Source organism: Melitaea cinxia, chromosome 24 (assembly GCF_905220565.1).
Source record: "Melitaea cinxia chromosome 24, ilMelCinx1.1, whole genome shotgun sequence".
Classification (NCBI taxonomy): domain Eukaryota; kingdom Metazoa; phylum Arthropoda; class Insecta; order Lepidoptera; family Nymphalidae; genus Melitaea; species Melitaea cinxia.
The window spans coordinates 9,017,010-9,042,268 of NC_059417.1; the positions used below are offsets into that span (position 1 = coordinate 9,017,010).

The following is a 25,259-nucleotide window of genomic DNA, read 5'->3' on the forward strand; positions in this document are numbered from 1 at the left end:
TTTGATCTTACGACTTGCACTCCCACAAAGCCTTACACAAAGCAAAGTTTTCTGCCCTAACTTAACGATTCTCATAACATAAGCTAAGCTCCACTCAGATATTGGCAAATCCTTCAGGGAGCCAAAGTAAAATAAGAAGAAGAAGTCTTCGGTCTGTGTCTTTCAAAGCCAGCAGTTGGATGGTTATCCCACCATCGGTCAGCTATTAAGTTCTAAAGTGGTAGTGGAACTGTGTTATCCTTAGTATATTAGATATTGTTGAAACACTATAACCACACAATAACAATACAAAGCACTTGTAACTAACACACAACCATAAACTAGAATCACTATGATTTACTTTATCTTACACTTTCAAGATATTGCATTATATTATTTTAAATCTGTAAATAATTTAATAAGAAATATAAAAAAAGTTTTTGATTGACCATGACCATGACGCCAGCAATGACACGAAAATATCGGAAGTTTCAAAATAATAATTGCGGTAAGTCTGGTAAAATCACACTTGATTCATCTTCATCATCTTCATAGTGACTTTAAAAATTTAAAAATATATCAAGAGAGGTTTTTTTATAAGTATCAAAACTTGCTTTGCTTAACTTACATAACAGAATAATCCTGTATATAAATAAAAAGGAAATGTTTTGTGTTGCTATGTGTAAAAAAAGTAAAGAAACCGCTGAACCGATTTTGACTAAATTTCAATAATTTTTAGACCTTATACTTTGTTGAAGGTTTCATGAAAAGAAAAGTTAAAAAATTGCACAGTAGACTTAAAATATAACAATTACTTTTAATTCACAATTTCTCAAAACAATACATTTGTATGGTCAGCTAATTATAAATATTATTTCTAACAGTTTCTTTTATCAATTATGAGTCTATATACTGGAATCGGAATCAATAAATTAATAATAACACAAAATTTATACTAGCTATTTTGATCATTGACTTAATAAATTATAAGTAACTAGATAAAACCACATTATGAAATACCCATGGGAAGGAACTTTAAGAAGTAAACTATCATAACATCTTTGCAAATAACCTAGCTATATTTAAGAAGAAACTATTAAAGTCATTTGATTCCTCAAATCAAAAGCTATGTAGCACTATAATATTAATTTATAATAGTAATAGTTATTAGTTCTTTATTTTGTACTAGCGACCCGCCGCGGCTTCGCACGGGTGCAATGCTGATACTAAATATACTACAGAATGTCTTTATTTATAGTATGAAGCTAGCTTATGGCATGGTTATGGACATAATAACAACATTCAAATATACGTTAGATTACACGTTCACAGAAAAAAAAGGTTCACTGCTCGTTCCCCATAGGTGTAGCGTGATAATTTGTAGCCTATATGTTGACCCGACTTCTTAATAATATTCGTGCCAAATTTAAAGTAAATCCATGCAATACTTTTTGAATTTATCCTGGACATACATACAGACAAACAGACAAAAATTCTTAGAACTATATTTTTGGATTCGGTATAGATTGTAGATCACATCCCAAGTATTCTTTTAAAAAAAAATTCAATGTACAGTTTTGACTTTCCTACCATTTTATTATATGTATAGATGTACTTTTTTGTTTAACTCATGAATGTTCAAAATTTTTTGAATAGGCAGACGACTTAATTATCTAAAGCGCATGCTGTAACTACCTTTAAGAGGAATTATAATATATATATTTAAGACCTTGGCATATAACTGATTGTAATTATTTTTAAACGTGTAATTCTGTTGGTGGTTCTTAACATTAAACATTCTTATTCTTATTTAAGATAAAAAATTTTATCAATTTCATCACTAAGATATGTTTCACTAACTCAATTTATTAAACCGCCTCCGAGTTATCGGCTAGAGAAAACTAAGACCAATTCATTATAATCTAGGCGTAAAGTAGGCGTGCGGTAGCTATTACATGCAAATTTGATTGTTATATTAGTTCTACAACATTATTAAAATGTAAAATATGCTAAAAGAAGCATGAGAACAAGAAATTAAGACATTATTTTGTTGAACTGTAAACCATCACAACGTCTGACTGTAATAATTACAGTAGTAACTAACATACGTGTTTTATACAATTTCATATGCAGAAATTGTAATGGTAACTAGCAGTGCACAATTAAAACAATGGTTAGTAAATAATTGTTGTTTCAAGAAAATAATTATATGGGTTACGAAGGTAAAATTTATTATTTTAGGCAATATAATGATACTTTTAGTATAATTTGGGCAGTTTGTGTATTAATCCGATACTGTTAAAGATGTGATGAATGTATGTCAACAAGCAGATGAGAGGTTATGTGAAAGTCAAATTACCTTTAATTAATTTTGATGTCACCTCTGGTTCAGAAACCGAAGGCTTCGCTGGAAGTTCTGAGGCATCAGCGGTCTCCATGGTCTCCGTATCTGCCTCGCTGTTTGTTTTGTCTACTTTATGTTCATCTTTGGACGCGTTATCACCCACCGCCATTTCGTCCGACATTGTCAAATCTAAATATAATACCGAGATCCACTGTCAGAGCCTAAATAACCACATAACAATCCGTTACGACACTTCACTGTAGCTCCCGACAAATTATCAAAAATTGTGCGCGTCACAACGTCGATTTCCCGCTTTATTGAATGCAAAAAAAAACTTTTGCTTTAACGATCTGTGACAGGTAAAAACGTTCTATATTTACATTTCTGGTTCACAAAAACCCTTTGTTGTATTTAAATACGCAGAAAATAATATATTAACAGGAAAAAATTGACTAAATGTAAGCAATAAGAACCCAAATACAGTATACGAAGGAAAATGTCGGTCATAAACAACATCCGCTCGGCGACGCCACACTGTTCTCTATTATCTATTACCTACTCTATTGTCTATGGATAAACACACAAATCTATTAAAAATATTTAGCTCGTGTAACTTTTATATAAATATACACATACAGATTTATAAAATATTTTCTTTCTGGTTTAATTTTTTATTTATTTAACAGTTCTTGACTTCTTAATGTTCGTAATTCCTGTTACAAGTTTTTTCTTCAAATTAGCAAACAAATGTAGATTATTTGGTTTTTATAATATATATAATTATACACTATAAAATAATACTTATTATATTAAATAAATTATTAAGACTTTATTTTATCAATACAATAAAATGTGTGTAAACCACAGACATATAAGAGAAAACTGTTTGTCTATTTTACTCCTGATCTAAACCGTTGAATTTCGTATTTTAAGTTTTAAGCACTGCTGCGTTTCTGGGTGCAAGGACAGCAGAGGTATGTTACCATATCACATTTTAATAGCCAAATAATAAATATTGGGACTTTGTATTGAACGCAATTCAAAATTACTTTTTTTCATTTTATAAAAAAAATTGTTCAGTTTTCGTATCTCTTTAATATAGAATCCAATTTGTTTCGAAACACCAATATGTTACATTTTTCTCTTTCAGTCAAACATGTTTTTTATAATTCCAATATTTTTATTTGAATTAACTATTACTAAAGGAAACTGACAGAAATATACATCAATAATTGCATAATTAGTTTCAGGCATACATGCATCTTCATGGATTTCCGAACCCTGAAAAAGATAAATTACGATTTAATACGTGGTTATATTCAATTAGAGGTGATATTTTGGAACTTACAAATGCACACTAAATTAAATTATAAGAATATAATTACTAATACTAACTACTAAAAATATTTAGTATAGTTCTTAGACTTAATCAAATTAAATGACTTTCATACCATTATAAACATGTTGACCACATAATTATATATGAGTGGCCACTGTTGCTTTAATTAATTACAAAACTAAAGCATCTGAGCAAAATTGTTAATGCAGTTATTCCTTTATTTATTTTTTTAGGTTTCAATCGATTATCACAACCAAAGATACCATGTGTTGGAAGAAAACCTTTGCAAGAACTTGTAAATCAGCCAATTCCATCAACTTCTACGGGTATTATTATATTATTCTTCTAGGGTTCTGTATCAAAATACATGTTTCAATGTTGATCCCAGCATGCAGTTTAAATTTTATATGTCGCATTATTTGAATGTTTTAGAAATAAAAAAGGACATGGGTTTCAAAAGCCCGTGGATGTATATTAATTATATTTAAAAAAAAAAAATTTCTTCAACGGCTATAACGAGTCGGAAAGGTGTGTCCTGTTTGATTATTGCTGGCCCAATTAGATATACGAGCTCATCAAAAGACGAAATACTCATTCTGTAGTATGAAAAAAAATTATCTGGATAACATCTGAGTTTAGAATGCAATGTACGATGCTTACCATATTCTAATCTATTACTTAATATATGTGCACCCAAAATTTTCTTTTTTGTTTTCATCTTCTTTTTATTATTAGTGCAATTAGAGCGTTTTTTTTCCGCATTTTCACGCACACGCACCGCGCTAGCAACACTGTCACTGATTAAATCGAATAGTCTGCGGCTAACCAACCAACAAAATAAAGTTGATCAAATAAGTTGTAAACGTCCGCACACGTACACAATTTAGTTGTTCGGTAGTCGGCCAACATAATTGTAAGTGTGCGGGAACACAGCGGAGCACTTAGTATACGCTGCGCATAGACCAAGTAATGTAATAAAGACTCTGCGATTTAGTCGTAGCGGCGTTCGGCCAAGTTCGGCAATTGTAAGTGTGCGGGAGCATTAAGAATATTTTTTCGGAAATATGTCAAACTAAAGAGGTGCTAAATATAGAGGAAATCGATGGTGGGATACCCTTACTCATTAGGAATGTTTATCAAGGCAAAGTATATTAATATATATATTTAAATTGATTGATTGGTTTTAGGCTTTCAGTTATGCCAGTGGGGCACGATTTATATTAATATAAAACATTGTGAACAGTTTGATGCGCGAGAAAGTCAAGATGATTTCCCGCGCTTATTTTCAGCAGCTTACTTCTGTCCAGGCTTGCCAGAAAGTTTTGATTCAAGTCACCCCATCTATCGACACCAACAATTTATACTACGCCAACTCGAATTTTCGATAAGTTTGTTTTCTTAATGCAACTTGAATAAATGTGTTTTTTTTTTTTTTGTAATAATAAAAATTGTGAAATTGTAATGAATAAATTAACTATTAAAGATACCAAATTTCAAATAAGTTTCTTAATTAATATAAAAGGTATCACGTTTTTCCCTTTTATAAGCCTCAATTGTAAAGTTCACTTTTACGAGTTAGCTTAGTATAAATTGCTGCTGTCGCTATGATCGAAAGTCGCAAAATATTCTTAGGAGTCGCCTCGCCCCATCTATGATCGAAAGTCGCAAAATATTCTTAGGAGTCGCCCAATGAAAGTTTAGAACGAAGTATTAATGTTCGTTATTCTATAGAAAGTTTATTTCACACTACACTATAAGTTAAATAATAAGGCCACATATGAAACAACAGTTTATTTTACACCACACAGAAGTACAGTTAAATATATAGGTAGAATAATCAACAGCGATAGTGAAGTGAGCGGAGAAATTAATCAGCGAAAGAAAAGGAAATAATAGCGCGTATATAAGTATAAGCTAAACACAGCAATACGATAATCTAAGCGTTCGCGAAATATAAAATGAAAAAGCAAGCGACGTGGAGATCAGCTGAAGTCGTGCGGTCAACTGGCGCCGGAGTCGCTCGGCGGCCGGCGCGCGCGGGCATTGACTTCCACCTGTCGTCCCGTTATCCGAGTCTTCAATTGCACCGTATTGCTATTTTAATGCGTAGTATTAAATATATAATTTTTATTGTAAAATTCATAAATTAAACATATAATAATATTAGATTATTTATATATGATTATTATATACGATTATTTATATGTTTAAATATATTATGTATATGTATGTATATTTGTAAAGTATAATAATTATTAGTAAATAAATATTATTGTTATTATAATTTATATGCGTGGGTGTGTTTGTGTATGTATGTGTGGTGTGAATGAAAATGATTCCCACATCACTCCCCCGCGGAGACCGTCACTACGGGCGGTAAAACTGCGGGAAGTGTGCATGGCGGCCTGATCGGGTTCGCCTTTCTATATTCTTTTTCAGCTCTGGTTCAGGTTGTTGAGACTTTGTTGCTGGTTTATCAACAAGTATATATGCTGGTTTGACTCGGTCTATGGTTACTTTTGTAGTTTTCCCTCTAACCAGCAGTGTCATCGTCTTGTCGTCTCTTTTTAACACAGCATATGGTCCATTGTAAGCTGGCTGTAGTGCACCACGTTTTGCATCTTCGCGTAAATATACGTGGCTACACGTTGCCAAGTCCTTAAATACAAAGGCTGACTTCTGACCATGTCTTGAAGTTTGTTGCGGTCTTACGTTGTGTGCGAATGCGCGTAAACGAGCGATAAAATCTGCGACGTCGTTAGTCGGTGTGATATCAGGACTGGAGAAGAATTGTCCTGGAAGTCGCAGTGTTTCGCCGTAAACTAATTCTGCTGAGGTTGCTTTTAAGTCTTTTTTATAAGCGCAACGTATGCCGAGTAAAACTAAAGGTAAAACTTCAGTCCAATTATCCTTTGAATGGCATACAATTGCAGCTTTAAGTTGACGATGGAATCTCTCCACTAAACCGTTGCAGGATGGGTGGTATGCAGTAGTTTTCTTGTGTTTGAAGCCGATTAGTTCTGATAAGTGCTTAAAGAGAGCTGATTCAAACTGAGCGCCGCGGTCTGTCACTATATCAGTCGGGCATCCGAATCTAGATATCCAGCATGTCATTAGAGCCTTCGCAACGGTCTCAGCTGTTATATCTGTTATAGGTACTGCTTCAGGCCATCTCGTGAATCTGTCAACAGCAGTAAGGCAGTAGCGAAAACCTTGAGACGGTGGCAGTGGTCCTATAAGGTCGATGTGTATCTGCTGAAATCTTATTTTTGGTAGCTCGTAGGTGCCCAGGGGAGAAGAAACATGACGAGTGATTTTAGCTCGTTGACAGGAATGACACGACCGACACCACTCTCTGCAGTTCTTCTTAATACCAGGCCACACATAGCGCTGAGAGATTAGTTTCGCTGTAGCGTTGGCTCCTGGATGACTAAGTCCGTGAAGGTTGTCGAAAACTTGGCGTCTCAGTTGTTTGGTAACGAATGGTCTGGTAAGTTCAGTGCTGACGTCACAATATAAACTGACTTGAGAATCAGGCAACACGATTTTCTTAAGACGTAACGATGATCCGTCTTTAAGTAGCGACTTCAATTCTTCGTCTATATTTTGTGCTTCAGCCAACTGCTTGTAGTCTATTGGAGTAAAGATTTCTTCGATTCTCGATAAGGTATCCGCCACTACGTTCTCTGCACCCGAAATATGCCTAATGTCAGTGGTGAACTGGGATATGAATTCGAGATGACGTTGTTGCCTAGGAGAGCCTTTCTCTTTCCGCGCGTTGTATGCAAACGTTAGAGGCTTATGATCGGTGTAGATAGTAAAATCTCTAGCTTCCAACATGTGACGAAAATACCGAACCGCCTCGTAAATTGCTAGCAATTCCCGATCGTATGGTGAATAGCTGCTTCGTGTCGGGCTTAATTTGTGCGAAAAGAAAGCGAGTGGTTGCCAGCCTTTGTTTTTGTATTGTTGAAGTACCGCTCCGATTGCCTTATCGGATGCGTCGGTAACCAAAGCAAGAGGTGCTTCACAATCTGGGTGTGCTAATAAAGTAGCACGGCACAGACTGTCTTTACAAGCCTCGAATGCCTTTAAAGTGTCACCCTGGAGGTTAACTGGGTGAGAGCCCTTTACTGAGCCGGTGAGAAGATTGTTTAAGGGTGCTTGTATCTGTGCTGCTGATGGTATAAATCTCCTATAGAAATTAATCATTCCTAAGAAACGTCGTAGTTGCTTAATAGTTTTCGGCTCGGGAAACGACTTGATGGCTTCAACTTTTGTGTCCAGGGGTCTAGTTTCTTCAGCTGATATTGTGTACCCCAGAAATTTTACTTCCTTAGCTCCAAGACACATTTAGAGGTGTTAATGACGATACCATATTCTTGTAGACGTTTGAACAGTTGGTGTAGATGAGATTCGTGTTCCTTTTCATCGCACGAGAAAATTAAAAAATCATCAAGGTATGCGTAACAAAAATCTAATCCTCGGGTTACCTCGTCGATAAATCGTTGAAACGTTTGACCTGCATTACGTAGGCCAAACGTCATAAACGGGAACTCATACAGCCCGAATGGTGTAGTGATAGCTGTCTTAGGAACATCTTCAGGGAATACCGGGATCTGCTGGTAGGCTTTTTCGAGGTCGAGTGTTGAAAATATCGTGCAACCACTTATACTATGTGCAAAGTCTTGTATATTACGTATAGGATAACAATCCGGTATTGTACGAGCATTCAACATGCGATAGTCACCACAAGGTCGCCATCCATTGTCTTTCTTGGGAACGAGGTGTAAAGGTGATGCCCAGGGACTATCCGATGGCCTAGCGATACCACTCTTTAACATGCCCTCAAATTCTTTTTTAGCAATTTTTAATTTATCAGGAGCTAGACGTCGCGGTGTACACGATATTGGTGGCCCAGGTGTTGTCCTAATATGATGTACGGTGTTGTGATTAATCGTCCTTGGTGCTCCAGGAGGTCGAGTAATGTCTGGATACGCTCGCAGGACTTGCAGGTACTTCGATTCACCCCAGACTGTACGGACAGACGAAACAATGTTACACCCAGCTGATGTCGCAGAAACTTGTAATGTAGTTGTATTATCAACTAGTCGCTTGTGTCGGCAGTCGACAGCCAAGTTATAGAAACTTAGGAAGTCGACACCTATGATAGCCTTCGTAACATCGGCGACCACAAACCTCCAGGAAAAAGTTCGACGAAGTCCAAGGTTTAATTCCAGGTGTTTATATCCGTAGGTGTTAATAGCGGTACCATTAGCGGCGAAGAGATGATAATTTGTTCTATGCCTGTATTCTTTAATTAGCGCTCGAGGGTAAACACAGAGGTCACTGCCCGTATCAATAAGAAATTGTGTCTTGCTGTTACGATCTGTGATAAATAGGCGACTAGAACTCGGACAATCGTCAGCCGCCATTAGCGACTGTCCGGAGCGTTTCCCGAGGCGAAATCGCAAGGCTTAACACACCTCCTTGCTCGAGAACCATGTATCTTGTGATACCAACAGTAAGGATATCTCTCGTGAGAGGAGTGTGTTCTGCTGGAACTGCGCTTACGTCTGTCTCTTCCCCTAGACATGGATCGTGGCCGTCTTGACTGTTGAACCTTTAAAGCCTGTACTTGCTTCGTGAGGTCCGCAATCATTTTTGCCATTTGATCGAGTGTGTTTTGAGTTGACATCGAAGCACTCGCGACAGCTGGAGAGGAAGGAACAATATCATTTACTCGATCAGCTACTTCCGCTAGTGTCGCTAAAGGAGTGGTTGGCTGTGCTGCTAGGACTGCCTGAATGCTATTAGGCAAGCGGCTGGTCCATATAGTCTTGAGGAAATCTTCCGGTATATTAGGTCCGGCCAGATGTTGTAAATGTCGTAAAAACTGAGACGGTTTACGATCGCCTAGTTCCTCATGCATCAATAGTTGCTGCACTTCCTTTTCCCGAGATGCGGATAATCTTTTTGTTAATTCGGTCTTTAACTTTTCATATTTATTTGTTTCGGGTGGAGCGATAATTATATCCTTCACTTCCGAAGCGTAGATGTGATCTAAGTGTGATGTTACGTAGTAAAACTTAGTGACATCGTTCGTTATATTCGCTAAAGCAAATTGTCCCTCGACTTGAGCAAACCATAATGCTGGTTCTTGAGGCCAAAAAGGGGGTATACGCACTCCAACGCGGCACGATTCACCAGATAAGTCCGACAACCCGCGCGCTGAGTTTTTCGAATCACCTGCACTTTCTTTGTTAAAACTCATGCTGGATTTCAAATTATAACGTTCGTTTATCGGGGTCACCACTTTAGAACGAAGTATTAATGTTCGTTATTCTATAGAAAGTTTATTTCACACTACACTATAAGTTAAATAATAAGGCCACATATGAAACAACAGTTTATTTTACACCACAGAGAAGTACAGTTAAATATATAGGTAGAATAATCAACAGCGATAGTGAAGTGAGCGGAGAAATTAATCAGCGAAAGAAAAGGAAATAATAGCGCGTATATAAGTATAAGCTAAACACAGCAATACGATAATCTAAGCGTTCGCGAAATATAAAATGAAAAAGCAAGCGACGTGGAGATCAGCTGAAGTCGTGCGGTCAACTGGCGCCGGAGTCGCTCGGCGGCCGGCGCGCGCGGGCATTGACTTCCACCTGTCGTCCCGTTATCCGAGTCTTCAATTGCACCGTATTGCTATTTTAATGCGTAGTATTAAATATATAATTTTTATTGTAAAATTCATAAATTAAACATATAATAATATTAGATTATTTATATATGATTATTATATACGATTATTTATATGTTTAAATATATTATGTATATGTATGTATATTTGTAAAGTATAATAATTATTAGTAAATAAATATTATTGTTATTATAATTTATATGCGTGGGTGTGTTTGTGTATGTATGTGTGGTGTGAATGAAAATGATTCCCACAAAAGTTTGAAAATACACTAGCATCTGTCATCTGTCTGAAAAAAAATATTAAATTAAAGGAAGCTTATTGGGACATTAAAAAACACAATACTTTTTGTAACGGTTTTTGTACTTTTAACTTGTTGCCAACGCTGAGGATTAAAAAGAGCCAAATTGCGACGTCGCCCAAACTTAAAAAAAGGAGCGTATCCGAGCGTATCCATGAAAAAAATCGCCCAATTCGCGACTAATCGCCCCATCTGGCAAGCCTGCTTCTGTCAAAAAGTAAAATTGAAAAAAAAAAACAATAATTATAATATTCTTTCCCGTAGGGGTAGGCAGAGACCACTTCTTTCCACTTGCCACGATCCTTACAGACGACATACTATTTCAAGTATCTTACCTTAAAAACATAGGATTTTCATACAAACTTCCAACCCCCGTTTTATCCCCTTAGAGGTCGAGTTTTGTAAAATCCGTTCTCAGCGGATGTCTACGCCTATAAGGAACTGTCTATAAGGAACCTACTTGCCAAATTTCAAATTTGTAGCTGTTATAGTTTCGGAGATTTCGTGATTAGTGAGTCAGCCTACCATCCCCCGTTTTAACCCCAAAAGGGAGTTTATTTCTAAAGATACATTATTTGAACACCTTCTCACCATCTATAAAACATACATTTTAAATTTCAAGTCTCTTACTTCAAAAACATAGGACATTCATACAAACTACCAACCCCCGTTTTAACCCCTTGGGGATCGAGTTTTGTAAAATCCATTCTTAGCGGATGTTTAAGCCCTTTAAGGAGCCTACCTGCCAAATTTCAAGCTTGTAGGTGTTATAGTTTCGGAGATTTCGTGATGACTGAGTCAACCTACCATCCCCCGTTGTAACCCCAAAAGGGAGTTGATTTCTAAATATACATTATTTGATCACCTTCTCATCGTTTATAGAGCATACATTTTAAATTTCAAGTCTCTTATTTTAAAAACATAGGACTTTCATACAAACTTCCAACCCCCGTTTTACCCCCTTGGGGGTCGAGTTCCGTAAAATCCGTTCTTAGCGGATGTCTACGTCTTATAAGGAGCTTACTTGCCAAATTTCAAGTTTGTAGGTGTTATAGTTTCGAAGAATTACGACCAGCAAATAATATCCTCCAGTCAACTTACTTTAGAATTAGTCATTACAGCTTATACAGTCCACTGCTGGACATAGGCCTCCACAAGTTTACGCCAAAAATAACGTGAACTCATGTGTTTTGCCCACAGTCAACACGCTGTGCAGGCGGGTTGGTGACCGCAGGGCTGGCTTTGTCGCACCGAAGACGCTGCTTCCCGTCTTCGGCCTGTGTATTTCAAAGCCAGCAGTTGGATGGTTATCCCGCCATCGGTCGGCTTTTTAAATTCCAAGGTGGTAGCGAACTGTGTTATCCCTTAGTCGCCTCATACGACACCCACGGGAATAGACGAGGTGGCATATTCTTTAGTACTGTAGCCACACAGTACAGTTTAGAATTAATATTTTTTCATATTTATTTAAAAACCTTTTTATTGTAAGAATATATTTAATGCTATTTCAAGAAGAAATAATAATTATTATTTATGTATATCAAAAGTACTACATCATATGGATTTTGCCCTGGAGAGTTTTTGAATATAATATATATTCAATTATCAGCTTGGCACAAGTTTAAGTTGAATACTTGATCTTTTGAAACTTTTAGTCAATTTTAGGTACATTAATTATAAATCAAGCAACTTCTAAGCGGGACCTAAAAGGAGAGATGACAAAAAATAAAACCACAATAAACTAAATATTAAAAGTTTATTTATATTTCTTACGAGGACCTTGTTTTGGTGCCTGCGGCTTCCCAAACGTTTTGCCCTTACCCTTCGGCTTACCCTTCGTTGGTTTCCCTTTACCATTCTGTAATGGTAATCCTTTCTGAACCCTATTGGCGTCATAACGTAAACGTTTAGCTGAGGCTTTGGATGTGTCTGTGAATTCGCTAGCAAAGTTTGTCTGTTTCTTTCGTTTGTTAGTCTGCTTGCTCTTGTTTGGAGCTGGTCGATCATCATCATCATCCATTGTTCGTATCCTGCGCAATTTCTTCTTGCGTTTTACCATTCTTGATTGTAATAACGCTACCTGTAACATATTTCTTAATGTTAGTATGTGTTAATTACAAGTGTTGTTACAATTTGTAATATTAACATTTTAAAATATTTTGGTATCTCAATGGACTCAATTATGTTTGAAAATAAAGATTTTAGAATATGGATTCTATTTTACTCAAAGATGAGATTATATAATATATAATTAACGTTGAGAAAATGCAAGTATTGATATACTTGCATTTTGTTAGCATAGTTGTCTGTGAGAGTAAGATAACTCAATTGCATACTCTTGTTTATGTTGATATTCCATATTAATAGTTATATACTACATATATACAGTATATTCATGAGAATAGTTGACATTATGTATACTTTATGGTCTTAATATTTCAAGTTTTTCTATTAGAGAATCCAAACTAATACAATAATTTGGGTTCTTAATATACATATATAAATTACGCCTCACGGTGTTTGTCCACGATGGACTCCTAAACTACTTAACCGATTTTAATGAAATTTTGCACAGATATGTAACTTTGTCCAACTTAATATATAGGGCATATTTTATTTCGATGTATATAATCATTATTTTCACGAAAAAAAAAGGCGGTACGTAGTTCGCCAGGTCAGCTAGTATATTTATTTATTTATTTATTTATTTACTGATACACCAACAGCATAACATACTAAACATTACAATATCACGTTCATGTACATAGTCCGGTATGCATGCCAGTTACGGGTGCATACATCACTCGCCTTAGAAGACATTAATTAACAATTTTAGAGTTGCAGCAAATCATAAAAATATAGCAGAAGTATAACAATTAAAAAAAAAAAGAATAGTATAAATATCAAATTAAACATTATATTTATGTGCAGAAATGTGCGGTAAGTTTTTTTTTTAGACTTGTCCCTGAATCATGAAAGATATCAAAGTCTTTAATTGACGCGGAGAATCGATTGTACTCAGAACACATCCTCGATAATGGAGAATGTTTAAGAGCATTTGTTCTACCTACATGTTCAACAAGTATGTTATTAATGGGCTTTCGTGGATATCTGTACGGGATTTTAAAATTTATTTTATCAAGCAATTCACCGCATGCAATCTGTCCCGATATCAACTTTTTGAGGAATGTTAAATCTAGTATTATGCGGCGATTATAAAGTGAAATCATTTTAAAGTGTTTCAGCCGTAAGTCATAGGTGGCCTTATGAGAGATGCCCGAAGTGTGGTATGCCAGGTATCTAGTAAAAGATCTTTGTAGTCTCTCTATACGTTGAGATGGTGCTACGTATTGGGGACTCCACACAACCGATGCAAATTCGAGTTTGCTGCGAACCAGTGAGTTATAAAGGATTATTTTGGTTTGAGGAGAAACAAATCCTTTGGTGTTTCTTTTAAGAAAACCTAACATCCTGGCCGCTTGTTTTACCGTTGTGTCCATGTGCACTTTAAATTTCAATTTTGCGTCCATTATCACGCCCAAATCTCGAATCTCCTTAACCTCCTGTAACGTATCGGACTGTAATTTATACGCTGATGGCAATTGTACTTTTTTCTTTGTGTACTTAATGTGATAAGATTTCTTCGTGTTTATAATCATACCGTTTAATTTACACCACACATTTATTCCATCAAGATCAGCTTGGATGAGCTCTACATCATTATTCGTACTGACAGTTTTGAATATCTTGAGATCATCAGCAAAAAGGGAGTATTTACAATGATGTATAGAAGAAATAATGTCATTTATAAACACTGAGAAGAGAACAGGACCCAAATGGGATCCTTGTGGTACTCCTGAATACGCAACATACTCATGTGATACGTGACCGTTTAGCACCACAAACTGAAGTCTTTTTGCTAGGTATGACTCAAACCACTCAAGTAAGGTCCCACCCACACCAGACTTTCTCAATTTATGTATAAGACGCGAGTGACACACCTTATCAAAAGCGCTCGAGAAATCCATGTATATACAATCCACTTGTTGGCGTCTATCTATTTCTTTACTAAGGTAGGACATAAATGACACCAAGTTCGTTTGAACAGAACGTCCCTTGCGAAACCCATGTTGATATTCTGAGATCTGGCTTTCCAAGTGGCGCGTGACAATTGGGCAAACAAGGGATTCAAACAGTTTAGGTATACATGAAAGTATGGATATAGGACGGTAGTTTTTGACGTCTTTATTGTCACCTTTTTTGTACACAGGAACGACCTTTGCCTTTTTCCACAACTCAGGAAACACCCCGTCATGCAAAGACCTGTTGAAAAGCAGTGATAGTGGCAGAGCAAGAGTAGGGCCGCAGCGCTTCACAAAGATAGGAGGGATCTCATCCGGACCAGCACCCTTAAAGATATCTAGTTTATTAATGGCACGTTTGATTTCATTTTCACTAAATTTAATTTTACTCAAGTATGACAGACCGTGCACTGTGGACTCTAGACTATCAGGTAATACTATGTTACTAAACACTGATGAAAAATTTTTAGCAAATAAATCTGCGATTTTTGTACCAGTGTTAGCAGTTTGGTCATCAAGGGTCATTTCGGCAGGTATCGTAGTTTCACCACCTCGCCTATCCTTGATAAAGTTCCAGAAACATTTAGGATTCCCGATAATATTATTCTCAACCCGTTTTTTGTAATTTTGTAGGCATGCGTCTATCATTTTTTTACTTCGTTCACGAAGTAACTCATACTCTAACCTGTCGCGTGGATTTTTGTATTTCATAAACTTTTTCCGCTTGCTTTCCTTCTCCAAGATTATTTTAGTCAGAGACTTACTAAACCATGAGGGGAACCTGCTTTTCTTTGGTCTCGAAACGGGGACGTATGTTTCCACGGTATTGTTCAATATACGGTAAAACACTGCGGTCATCTCGTTTACGTTTTGACACTTATCGAACTGTTTTGGCCAATTAATTTCCCTTAGATGAGCTAAAATTAGATTATAGTTCGCTTTGAAAAAATTGGGTCGGGGTCTTTCGGCTGATTTAAGAAAGTGTGGTTTTAGTTCCGGTACAATAATCAATAAAGGAGGATGCTTTCGGTCAATTTTACTTATAATATTTAAAGAATTAGTAACTTCTAACGTAATGCAGTTAGTCAGAACAAGATCCAGCACTCTGCCATCCTCGTTAGGAAGAGGGTTCATTTGTGTAATATTATTCAGCGCCATGAAATCAGTGAGTGCCAGACCTTGCGGTGAACCATAATTAAATGCACTACATGAAACACCATCCACGCCGCGAGACCAACCAATAAAGCCCATGTTGAAGTCTCCCAATATTATGACTTGGTCATTTCCGTCTAAAATATCGCTAGTATGCTCTAAAAACCGAGTAAGGCTTTCCAAATTTACTGGTGGGGGAAGGTATACCGCGCAAATTAATATTTTTGTGACAATGTTATTTGTTTTTACATCAATTGAGACCCATAGGTCCTCCGCATCGCTCTCCCAGTTTGAATGTCTGGAAGAAGGAATATGATTAGAAACAGCGACCAAAACTCCTCCACCGTCTTTTTTAGTAGTTTCTGAGCACAATCGATCTCTCCTATAAACAGTATAACGCTTATCTATAAATTCCGAATTCGTTACTTTACTATTGAGCCACGTCTCAGTAAATACAATTACGTTGTAGTTATTAATCAGAATATTTGTAAAAACATCCTCTGTTTTGGTTCTTAAGCCCCGCACATTCTGATAATAAATATTTACAGCCATTGTGAAAAACAATTATATAACTACTACTTGGATAATTCTAACACTTATCGAATACTAATACTAAAGCAACAATTTTAAGCTTTCGTCGTTTTTGATGTGAATAGCATGACTTTGCTCGTTTTTCCTCGCAAGTATTCTTCCATCCCGTATCCACACAAACTTGAACCCAGTCTCCTTGGCTTTCTTTCGGGCTGCGGCATGTAACTGTTTATTTGTGAGAGTAAGGTGTTCAGATACGAATACGGGTTCGCGACGTCCTCCGAGTCCAAGATGTTCGGTGCTGAGCTTATTATCTTTGTTCTTTTTATTGAATCGCGTCACTGCAGCCAACAGTTCATCGCGGTGTCGCTGACTGCGAAGCTTTACAATGACAGAACGGGGACGATCACTCTCCTTGTTTAATTTGGCAATTCTTGTTACATGCAGTATATCAGATTCAGCGATAGGACTCTCGACAATTCTTCCAAGTTGTTCTACAGTGTTTAGGAGGTTCTCCGACTTATGTTCGGGAATGCCGGTAATTTCCACGTTACAAACACGCATGTTTTGCTCTATCTGCACCAGCCTATCCGTCAGGTTTTTAACCTGTGATGCTAAGTTTTCATTCTTGGACACCAATTTATTGATTGTTTCCGATTTCTCGTTAACAGACATTATTAGTGCATCGTACTGTTTACTGATAAACGACAGGGACTCCTGGAACTCAGATACTTGAAGGTTTAAGTTGGTTAGGTGTTCGGATACTAGGGATTTAATAGTGTCAGTGATTTCCTGTTTTATAATTATGCGCAACCTCTCCTCGGTTACACAAGAATCGCCGCTATCAGACTTGGAACATTTATTCTTCACTCTCATGGTAACACTACTCTCTTCAGCTGGGCTCAGGATGCAATCCTCCTTAGAAGCGATAGGATGACCAGTGGCACGTACAGGAGTGTTCGAATTACCTGTCTTTGGTAGTTTACTGCGACATTGTTGGCAGTTCCATTTAATCCTACTTTCAGCATCCATCTGATAAAAGTGCTTAGATGTCAAGTTTGCGCAAAGCAGATCGTACCCAAGCTTACACGTGACACAAGTCATATACTCCCTCCTTGGCAGTGAATTTTGACACCCAGCACAAGTCTTCTGCGACGACATCGTACAGAACCAAGATGAGCGCAAGAAACAAACGAGCAATGTCCACTCAACTTTCTTTCACTTACGTTTAAAAAAAAAAAATATAATAAAAAAAGTTAAAGAAATTTAAGCAAAGAAAAAAAAAAATTATAACAAAAAAAATGTTTTTAAGGAAGGATTTGATCCTTCGCCCTAACGAGTGTGCAGACGACCGGCAATCTGTGTGTTAGACACTAGACCACTCAGTACTCGTTTGTGTGCAGCGAAATTTTCAATCCGTATGAACTTTTTACGATTACTTCTTTGTAATAACGGGTAGATGTTAATGAATAAGTCCAATCCTTTGTTCACTAAGTTCAATTTATACATCAACAACGAAAGATTTCAAACAATTTTTTCCGTTTTAACACTCATTCACACACTTATTAATTACCGTTTCACAACACTTCGTTAGATTTTTATCTACTAAACACGCTGATACAACTCAATACTAGGATTTTGTGAATATTTAACCATTTACTAATATTTATCTTCCAGAACCACAGAAACACGTCTTCTCTCGATAAGCAAAAAAGTAGTGATATTATATATATTTGTATATATATGTGATGTGTATATTATATATATTTGTAAGTTTTTCTTTAATTAATACGTTACCAGTTATCGGCTCGAAGGCCATTTCAAATAACAAATTGATATACATGAAACCATACTCGTGTAAGCCTTAGAGCGGTATTAATATATACGCATAAGTCACCTTTTCCATCTCTCGCCTCACTCTCTCTTCAGCCGTATCCTTTGGCGTATGTTTCGTCACCTTTTTTTTCTTTTTCTTGTTGTCGTCATCGTCAGAATCGTCATCGTGCTTGCGTTTCTTGCCTTTGCCTTTTTTGAATTTATCAGCTGAAACAAAAATAAATGTAGTTTTAAAATTATTGTATATGAATAAAATAACCCGATTCGGCGGTGAGCACTGGTCACTGTAAGATTAAGTGCATATTTGGGACTTGCTTTACATTTGTTGTTGGAAGTTATTCTGTCGTTCCTTAATATATAATGATGTTCTTAAAATAGAGAAAAAAGCTTGTTGGCATTGTTATCACTAGAAAATTACAATGGAATCAATAGAATAATAATTTATCAACACTCTTTTAAACTTTACTACATATTTTATTTTAAACAATATACAAAAAGTATATATACAAATTTAATTAGCGTTATTTTACAGAAAATTGACGAAAATAAAATATTTCCTATTCTAAAAAGTATAAATATTTACCTTTCCCGGGGTGTTGTGTCAGAGCGAGCCTTTCCTTTTCTTCTCTCTTTTGCTTCGGGGTTTGGAACCATTCGTGTTGTCGCTGAGTCTTAAACTTGGGACCATCTTCCTTCTTGATCGCACCTTCCAGTTTAGCTGTTTGCTTTTCCATCTTTTTGAGTTGCTTGTCCGCATATTCCTCGTCTAAGATTGCAGCTGTAATGACGTTTATATTCAAAATAAATATGTCTTATTAATTTTATAATATGTACAAATTTTTAAAAAAAAAATTTGAGATATATTTCCTAGCTTAGCAGGGTAGGTAATAAGTTTCCAATTTTTCTCTTTCATACGAGAACAGTTATTAGAGGATGTCTAAATTTTAAGGGTTCGTTATACGAGTTTTTAAATTATTAAAGTCAAGTAATACCCATCTGGACGACATGGTCACACAACGATTCAAACTCATTCTGTGACCGTAAGATCTGCAATCTGGTGAAATATCAGAACAATTTTTTATGGAGTCTCGTTTAAATGAATGTAAAGTTTATTCATATTATATGTATTTCGTTAAAAGTAAGTAGTAAAGTATTTCTATGCGTATATATATGTGTGTGTGTGTGTGTATATATATATGTTTGTATGTATGTACTATGCTGTATTATTTGTACTCGATAACTGATATCGTTCTAGATGACACTAAAAGTTACTTCTCTGTGTGCACTTCTCTACCACTTTCACTACGTTGTGTCCTATATGCCCAAAGGTTGTCTGGAAGAGATCGCTCCTCTGGCGATAAGACCGCCTTTGGACACTGTTTTTTTATTTGTAATATGTTATTGTGTTGATTGTTGTTGTGTACAATAAAGACTATTATTATTATTATTATATAGGAGAGTAAATGAGAAGAAAAGAGAAGAGACAGGCATTAAGTAGGCTACCTCGGGAACAAAGTATCGTATGCTAAATATATGTATATATTTATGTTTGTGTATATATATATATATATATATATATATATATATATATATATATATATATATATGTGTATGTATGTATATTTATGTGTGTGTATATGTATATTATATAGTATACACTAAAATATTTACTTATTTATGATTTTTTTTTCTTTATTTGTTTAATAATTATATAAGTCTATCATATCGTAGTTTTTATCTATTTATTATTGATTTTTCCTCCTTAATTTGTACACACTTCTAACCGCTGCTACTGTATCGTGTCCAGTACCCAAAGGTATATCTATCTCGTATTGTATCTTTCTTTATATGTGTCTGTATTTTGGTGTACATTAAGAATAAATAATAGTAGTTTATGCAACTGTCATATAATGAAGGGTATTAAAACACGAGTGTGAGTTTATGAAACGAGCGCAGCGAGTTTCATAATAGTAACGAGTGTTTTAATACCCGTGTTATATGCAGTTGCATACACTACTTTATCTTCACTAATGCAATTAATCAAACAACAAGAGTAAAAGCTGACAATAGTTTATTTATAATAATTGTTCAAAGGACAATGCCCATTTTCTATGACGCCGTGCTCCGGTACGTGCTTTGACGTGTTCAGACAATTCATATATTTAAGTATCCTTTATTAATTGAAAATATATTTTTAATAATATTCTAAAATTGATTAAATCCGTAGTTTATACTTTAATTAAAAAATATATTTTATTTGTATTCCGGGTTTGTGCTGTCAAAACATATTAAATATAAATACCAAGTCGGAAACGCAACTATAGAAATAAACGCTTTTTTTTAATTAAATTATAAACCCCAACACGACCAGAAAATTGACAAATTAAAGTTTTCTTTATTAATTAAAACTAGATTTTTAATAATAGTCTAAAAGTGATCAAAGCCGTGTTTTATAGTTTAATTAAAAAAGCATTTGTTTGTATGGTTGCTATGACGACTTGCTATTTATAATTAATCTATTTTGAAATAAGAAACGCGGAATACAAATAAAATATTAAATTAAATTCACGCGTACGTGTATTGTCAGAGTGATTTTGCCGCCATTAAAATCTAACCAATGAGAGCGCAGCTGCGCGCATGCGCGCGATGTTATAATGAGATTTTACGATATCGATGTGGATATTATACCATCATGTGAAATTGCTTAAATTGAGTGTTTTGTTGTCTGCGCTATAACAGTAGTAATTATAAGTCAAGTATTGGAAACATAAGTAGAATGTTACAACATTAGTGTAGATAAATAAATTAATTAAAACCCTCGCTCACCGATCTCGGGCTCGAGCCGCTCCAGCTTGCGGCGGTACTTGTCCACGATGTCGGGCGGCACGGCGCGGCTCTTGACGGGGCGGCGCGCGCGGCGCACCACGGCCTTCACCAGCGCGCGCTCCGCCTCGCCCGCCAGCGACACCGACACGCCGGCGCGGCCCGCGCGCGCCGTGCGCCCCACCTGCGCACAGCGGTCATGACGTCACGAGCCACCGCGCGTGGCCGGCGACGGCCGGACGTAGCCGAACGGAACTGTTCGCTTACACACAGTACTAGTGACGTCACGAGCCACCGCGCGTGGCCCGACGACGACCGAACGTAGCCGAAAGGAACTGTTCGCTTACATGTAATACTAGTGACGTCACGAGCCACCGCCCGTGGCCCGACGACGACCGAACGTAGCTGAAAGGAACTGTTCGCTTACACGCAATACTAGTGACGTCACGAGCCACCGCCCGTGGCCCGACGACGACCGAACGTAGCTGAAAGGAACTGTTCGCTTACACGCAATACTAGTGACGTCACGAGCCACCGCGCGTGGCCCGACGACGACCGAACGTAGCCGAAAGGAACTGTTCGCTTACACACAATACTAGTGACGTCACGAGCCACCGCGCGTGGCCCGACGACGACCGAACGTGGCCGAAAGGAACTGTTCGCTTACACACAATACTAGTGACGTCACGAAGCACCGCGACCGTAGACGTCCCGGTGTGTGCACATGTCTAACGAAACTGTTCACTGCTTATAGACGCCTACAACACCAGAAGCATCGCAAGCCCAAGACCTAATCCCCAATCCCCCCCCAGGAGCTCTGATCACCTTACTCACCAACAGGAACACAATGCTGCTTGGAAACAGTATTATTTAGCTGTGATCTTACAGAAGTAAGGTCGAGGTACAACCCCAGTCAGGCTGCTCCATATTTTGAGTAATAAATTCCTGCTGTGCCCTACCTCAGTTATAATGTGTTGACAGTGATGTCAACACATTATATCCTCGGGAACTTCAAAACAAAACAGTATTTAAGATCGGTATTGCTTAGGTGATATTATGAAGTTACATTTCGCCACTTTTGCGCAGACCAAATTTTGTCCAGTATGTTTCTGGCTATGCTCTACGTCATAAAATTAGTTTTTACTAAATAACTTGGTTATTTCTAGTAACAGTTTACAATTTTCCTTACCCTATGAATGTAGTGCTCCAAGGTGGCGGGTAGCGTAAAATTAATCACAGTCTTTACTCCCGGTATGTCTAAACCTCGGGCTGCAACATCAGTAGCTACCAGTACATCAACCTGCTCCTCTTTGAAACGTTTCAGGGAGTCTAAACGCTGTGGCTGGTTTAGGGCTCCGTGTAATTCTGCCACCTAGGAGAAGATATTTAGCTTTTTAATTGCATTTTAAATTTTCCTACCCAAATAACCAAGATCAGATTACAACGCAAAAGGATTATTTACAAAAAAAGTTACAACTTAGTCGGCAAAGAAGAAGAGTTTGGTTCACCTGATAGTAGGTAACCGATAGCCGCAGCTCATAGGCCCCGGCAACACCTGAAGCATCGCAAGCGCGTTGTTGACCCTACCCTGTATCCTTACCAGGAGCTCTGGCCACCTTACTCACCACAGGAACTTCTGTAAGGTTGAGGTACTTCCCCAGTCGGGGGTTTTGCACCATATTTGCTCCATATTTTGAGCAGGAAATTTCCTGCTGTGCCCTACCTCAATTAGCTTTAATTATGTATACAATACATGCTGTTTATAAGTTTACCTTGATCCCCAACAGCCCCAGCGCCACATGAAGTCTATGCGCCTGTTTTTTGGTCTGTACGAAGATGACGGCTCGGTCGCGGAACGTGCGGCAGACCAGCGCTGACAATATCGCCTCACGGTCCGACTCGCGCTCCTTACGAATCCTACAGTGTAAGATGACTATGTAAATTATATATTGCTATTGCGCTGTCGTACGCAATTAGCAAGGAATTTATAAAAAACCGATGCACCGGTCACGCCACCTAGCACATCGTTCGAGTCACCTACCCTCACTCATTATATCATTATATGCCAGACATACAACTGCGAAAACTGCATGAAAAGGATAATATTTTGAATTTATTTTGTCATACCCTACACAAGTTTTACACATTAATTGATAAAGTCATTCACATTAATTACCAGTGAGACCAACATTTGAATTGATAAAAAAAAAAATACTATTTACGTGAATAAAAAGGTGTCCATATTATTGAATATTACGCAGCGGCGCAATGTACAACAAATAAATTTTCAAAAGAACCATACCTCACAAACTCCTGCCTCAAGTTGAAGGCCACGTCTTTATTGGAGTCTACGAAGAGCTTAACAGGTTTGTTGAGGGATACAGCAGCAAGGTCCTTGACCTCATCACTCATGGTTGCTGAGAACAGCATGGTCTGGCGTTTGGGAGAGCACTGACGGATGATCTCTTTCATTTGCTCTGCGAAGTACTCGTCGAGCATTCTGAAAGTTAGGCCGAAATTATATGTCATACTTGATATAATAAATAAATAAATAATAAATGTCTTATACACACACGGTCGTCTGTTGCTATGATAAGCAATTTATTTATTTATTTATTTTATACTTTATTGTACACCACAAATATATTACAAACAAAGCATAAAGATAGTTACAGACAGTGAAGTACAATGGGCGGACTTATGGCTAATTAGCCATTTCTTCCAGACATCCCATTTAATGCTTGTATACTATATATATTATGATATTTATATAGTATAATAATTTAATGCTTGTGTTACGTACAGATAACAGCCGACTGTTATAAATTTTTTTTTTTGATAAATATACACAGAAATAAAACATATATAAATACATATGTAAATACAAATATTACAAGTCTATGGCTATGGGCTAGTCAATGGAATATTTTTGTGAAAAAAAAAACGAGTGTGCTTTAGACCACACAACTGAAGAAATACTTCTTTACTTGTCCCTACAGTAAAATATGCAACGTAACTCTCCTCTTTCTATCTTCACTAACTTATATCGTCACGCATTCGCGAGCTTACTACCCAAGTCAATCGTGCGTGAAGAAGTTTGACTTCACAATATAATATAAATTTACAGTTCTGATATAATTGAGAGGCATTAAACTACAAATAATACATACCGTCTCTACGCTATGTACAAGAAATTATTATATGAGCTGTAGGTTACATTTATGTAACAAAAATAAATCTTTAATACAATAATTATTTTTAATAATATATTTCGATATCTTAAACTCGACAATAATATTTTATTCAATCTTTGACATTACTTTCACAATATGTTCATCGAAAAAAAAAATGTAGCTATATACCAGTTGGCTGTTACCTATAACACAAGCATTAAGTTGCTTACTTTAGGAACAGACGACCGTGTGTGTATTGTGTAAATATTTATTTATTTATTTACAATAAACAAATAAAGAACGCAGAAAGTATAAATTGACAAAAATAAATACATATATCATAGTATTTTGTTTAAATATAATTATAATAAAGATTATAAAATCTATATAAAAAAAATTACCTGTCAGCCTCATCGAGGACCAGTACTTCAATGGAGTGCAAGCCAAAGGATGGGGTATTTCTTATGTGGTCTATTAGACGGCCCGGTGTGGCTATTACTATGTCTGGGTTACGACGCAGGACGCTTTCCTACGGACAATTAAAAAAAAAATCAATGACATACTTATATACTATTCATGCTGTGTGGTTACGGCATTAAATAATATAGCCACCCCTTCTCTTCCCGTGGGTGTCATAAGAGGCGACTAAGGGATAACACAGTTTCATTACCACCTAGGAACTTAAAAACCGAGCGATGGCGGGATAACCTTCCAACTGCTGGCTTTGAAATACACAGGCCGATGACGGGCAGTAGCGTCTTCGGTGCGACAAAGCCAGCCCTGCGGTCATTAACCCGTCTGCCCAACGTGGTGACTATGGGGAACACACATGAGTTCACGCCGTTTTTGGTGTGAACTTGTGGAGTCCAGCATTGGACTGCGATAGGCTGAAGTGATGATGATGATACATATTGATTAGCTGGTTAGAGCAGATTGTAGGGATCCCGCTTTTTGCCCCAGAGATGGTGGGTTCATTTAAGACCCCGAGAT

General features: G+C 36.8%; 2 protein-coding genes and 2 long non-coding RNA genes across 4 annotated transcripts in view; 1 reads left to right on the forward strand and 3 right to left on the reverse strand.

Moving 5' to 3' along the window:
• LOC123665659 overlaps nt 1-2,853 on the reverse strand; it is a 35,144-nt gene extending 32,291 nt beyond the window's left edge. Inside the window, exon 1 of the mRNA XM_045599931.1 lies at nt 2,339-2,853. Coding sequence (XP_045455887.1) covers nt 2,339-2,504 — 166 coding nt within the window. The 5' untranslated portion in view covers nt 2,505-2,853. The remainder of the gene's footprint in view (nt 1-2,338) is intronic.
• On the forward strand, nt 1-14,421 carry LOC123665661. Its single transcript, XR_006745093.1, has 3 exons — nt 1-144; nt 4,297-4,309; nt 14,409-14,421. It is a non-coding gene; the product is annotated as an uncharacterized LOC123665661 (long non-coding RNA).
• On the reverse strand, nt 3,483-3,986 carry LOC123665662. Its single transcript, XR_006745094.1, has 2 exons — nt 3,775-3,986; nt 3,483-3,604 (listed from the first exon to the last, which is right to left on the reverse strand). It is a non-coding gene; the product is annotated as an uncharacterized LOC123665662 (long non-coding RNA).
• The window catches only part of LOC123665660 (probable ATP-dependent RNA helicase DDX27), a 19,114-nt gene continuing 6,266 nt past the window's right edge, over nt 12,412-25,259 (reverse strand). The window contains exons 8-15 of the mRNA XM_045599932.1: nt 24,671-24,798; nt 23,399-23,596; nt 22,869-23,013; nt 22,286-22,468; nt 21,100-21,280; nt 18,857-19,051; nt 18,335-18,480; nt 12,412-12,752 (exon numbers count right to left, since the gene is read on the reverse strand). Coding sequence (XP_045455888.1) covers nt 12,429-12,752; nt 18,335-18,480; nt 18,857-19,051; nt 21,100-21,280; nt 22,286-22,468; nt 22,869-23,013; nt 23,399-23,596; nt 24,671-24,798 — 1,500 coding nt within the window. The 3' untranslated portion in view covers nt 12,412-12,428. The remainder of the gene's footprint in view (nt 12,753-18,334; nt 18,481-18,856; nt 19,052-21,099; nt 21,281-22,285; nt 22,469-22,868; nt 23,014-23,398; nt 23,597-24,670; nt 24,799-25,259) is intronic.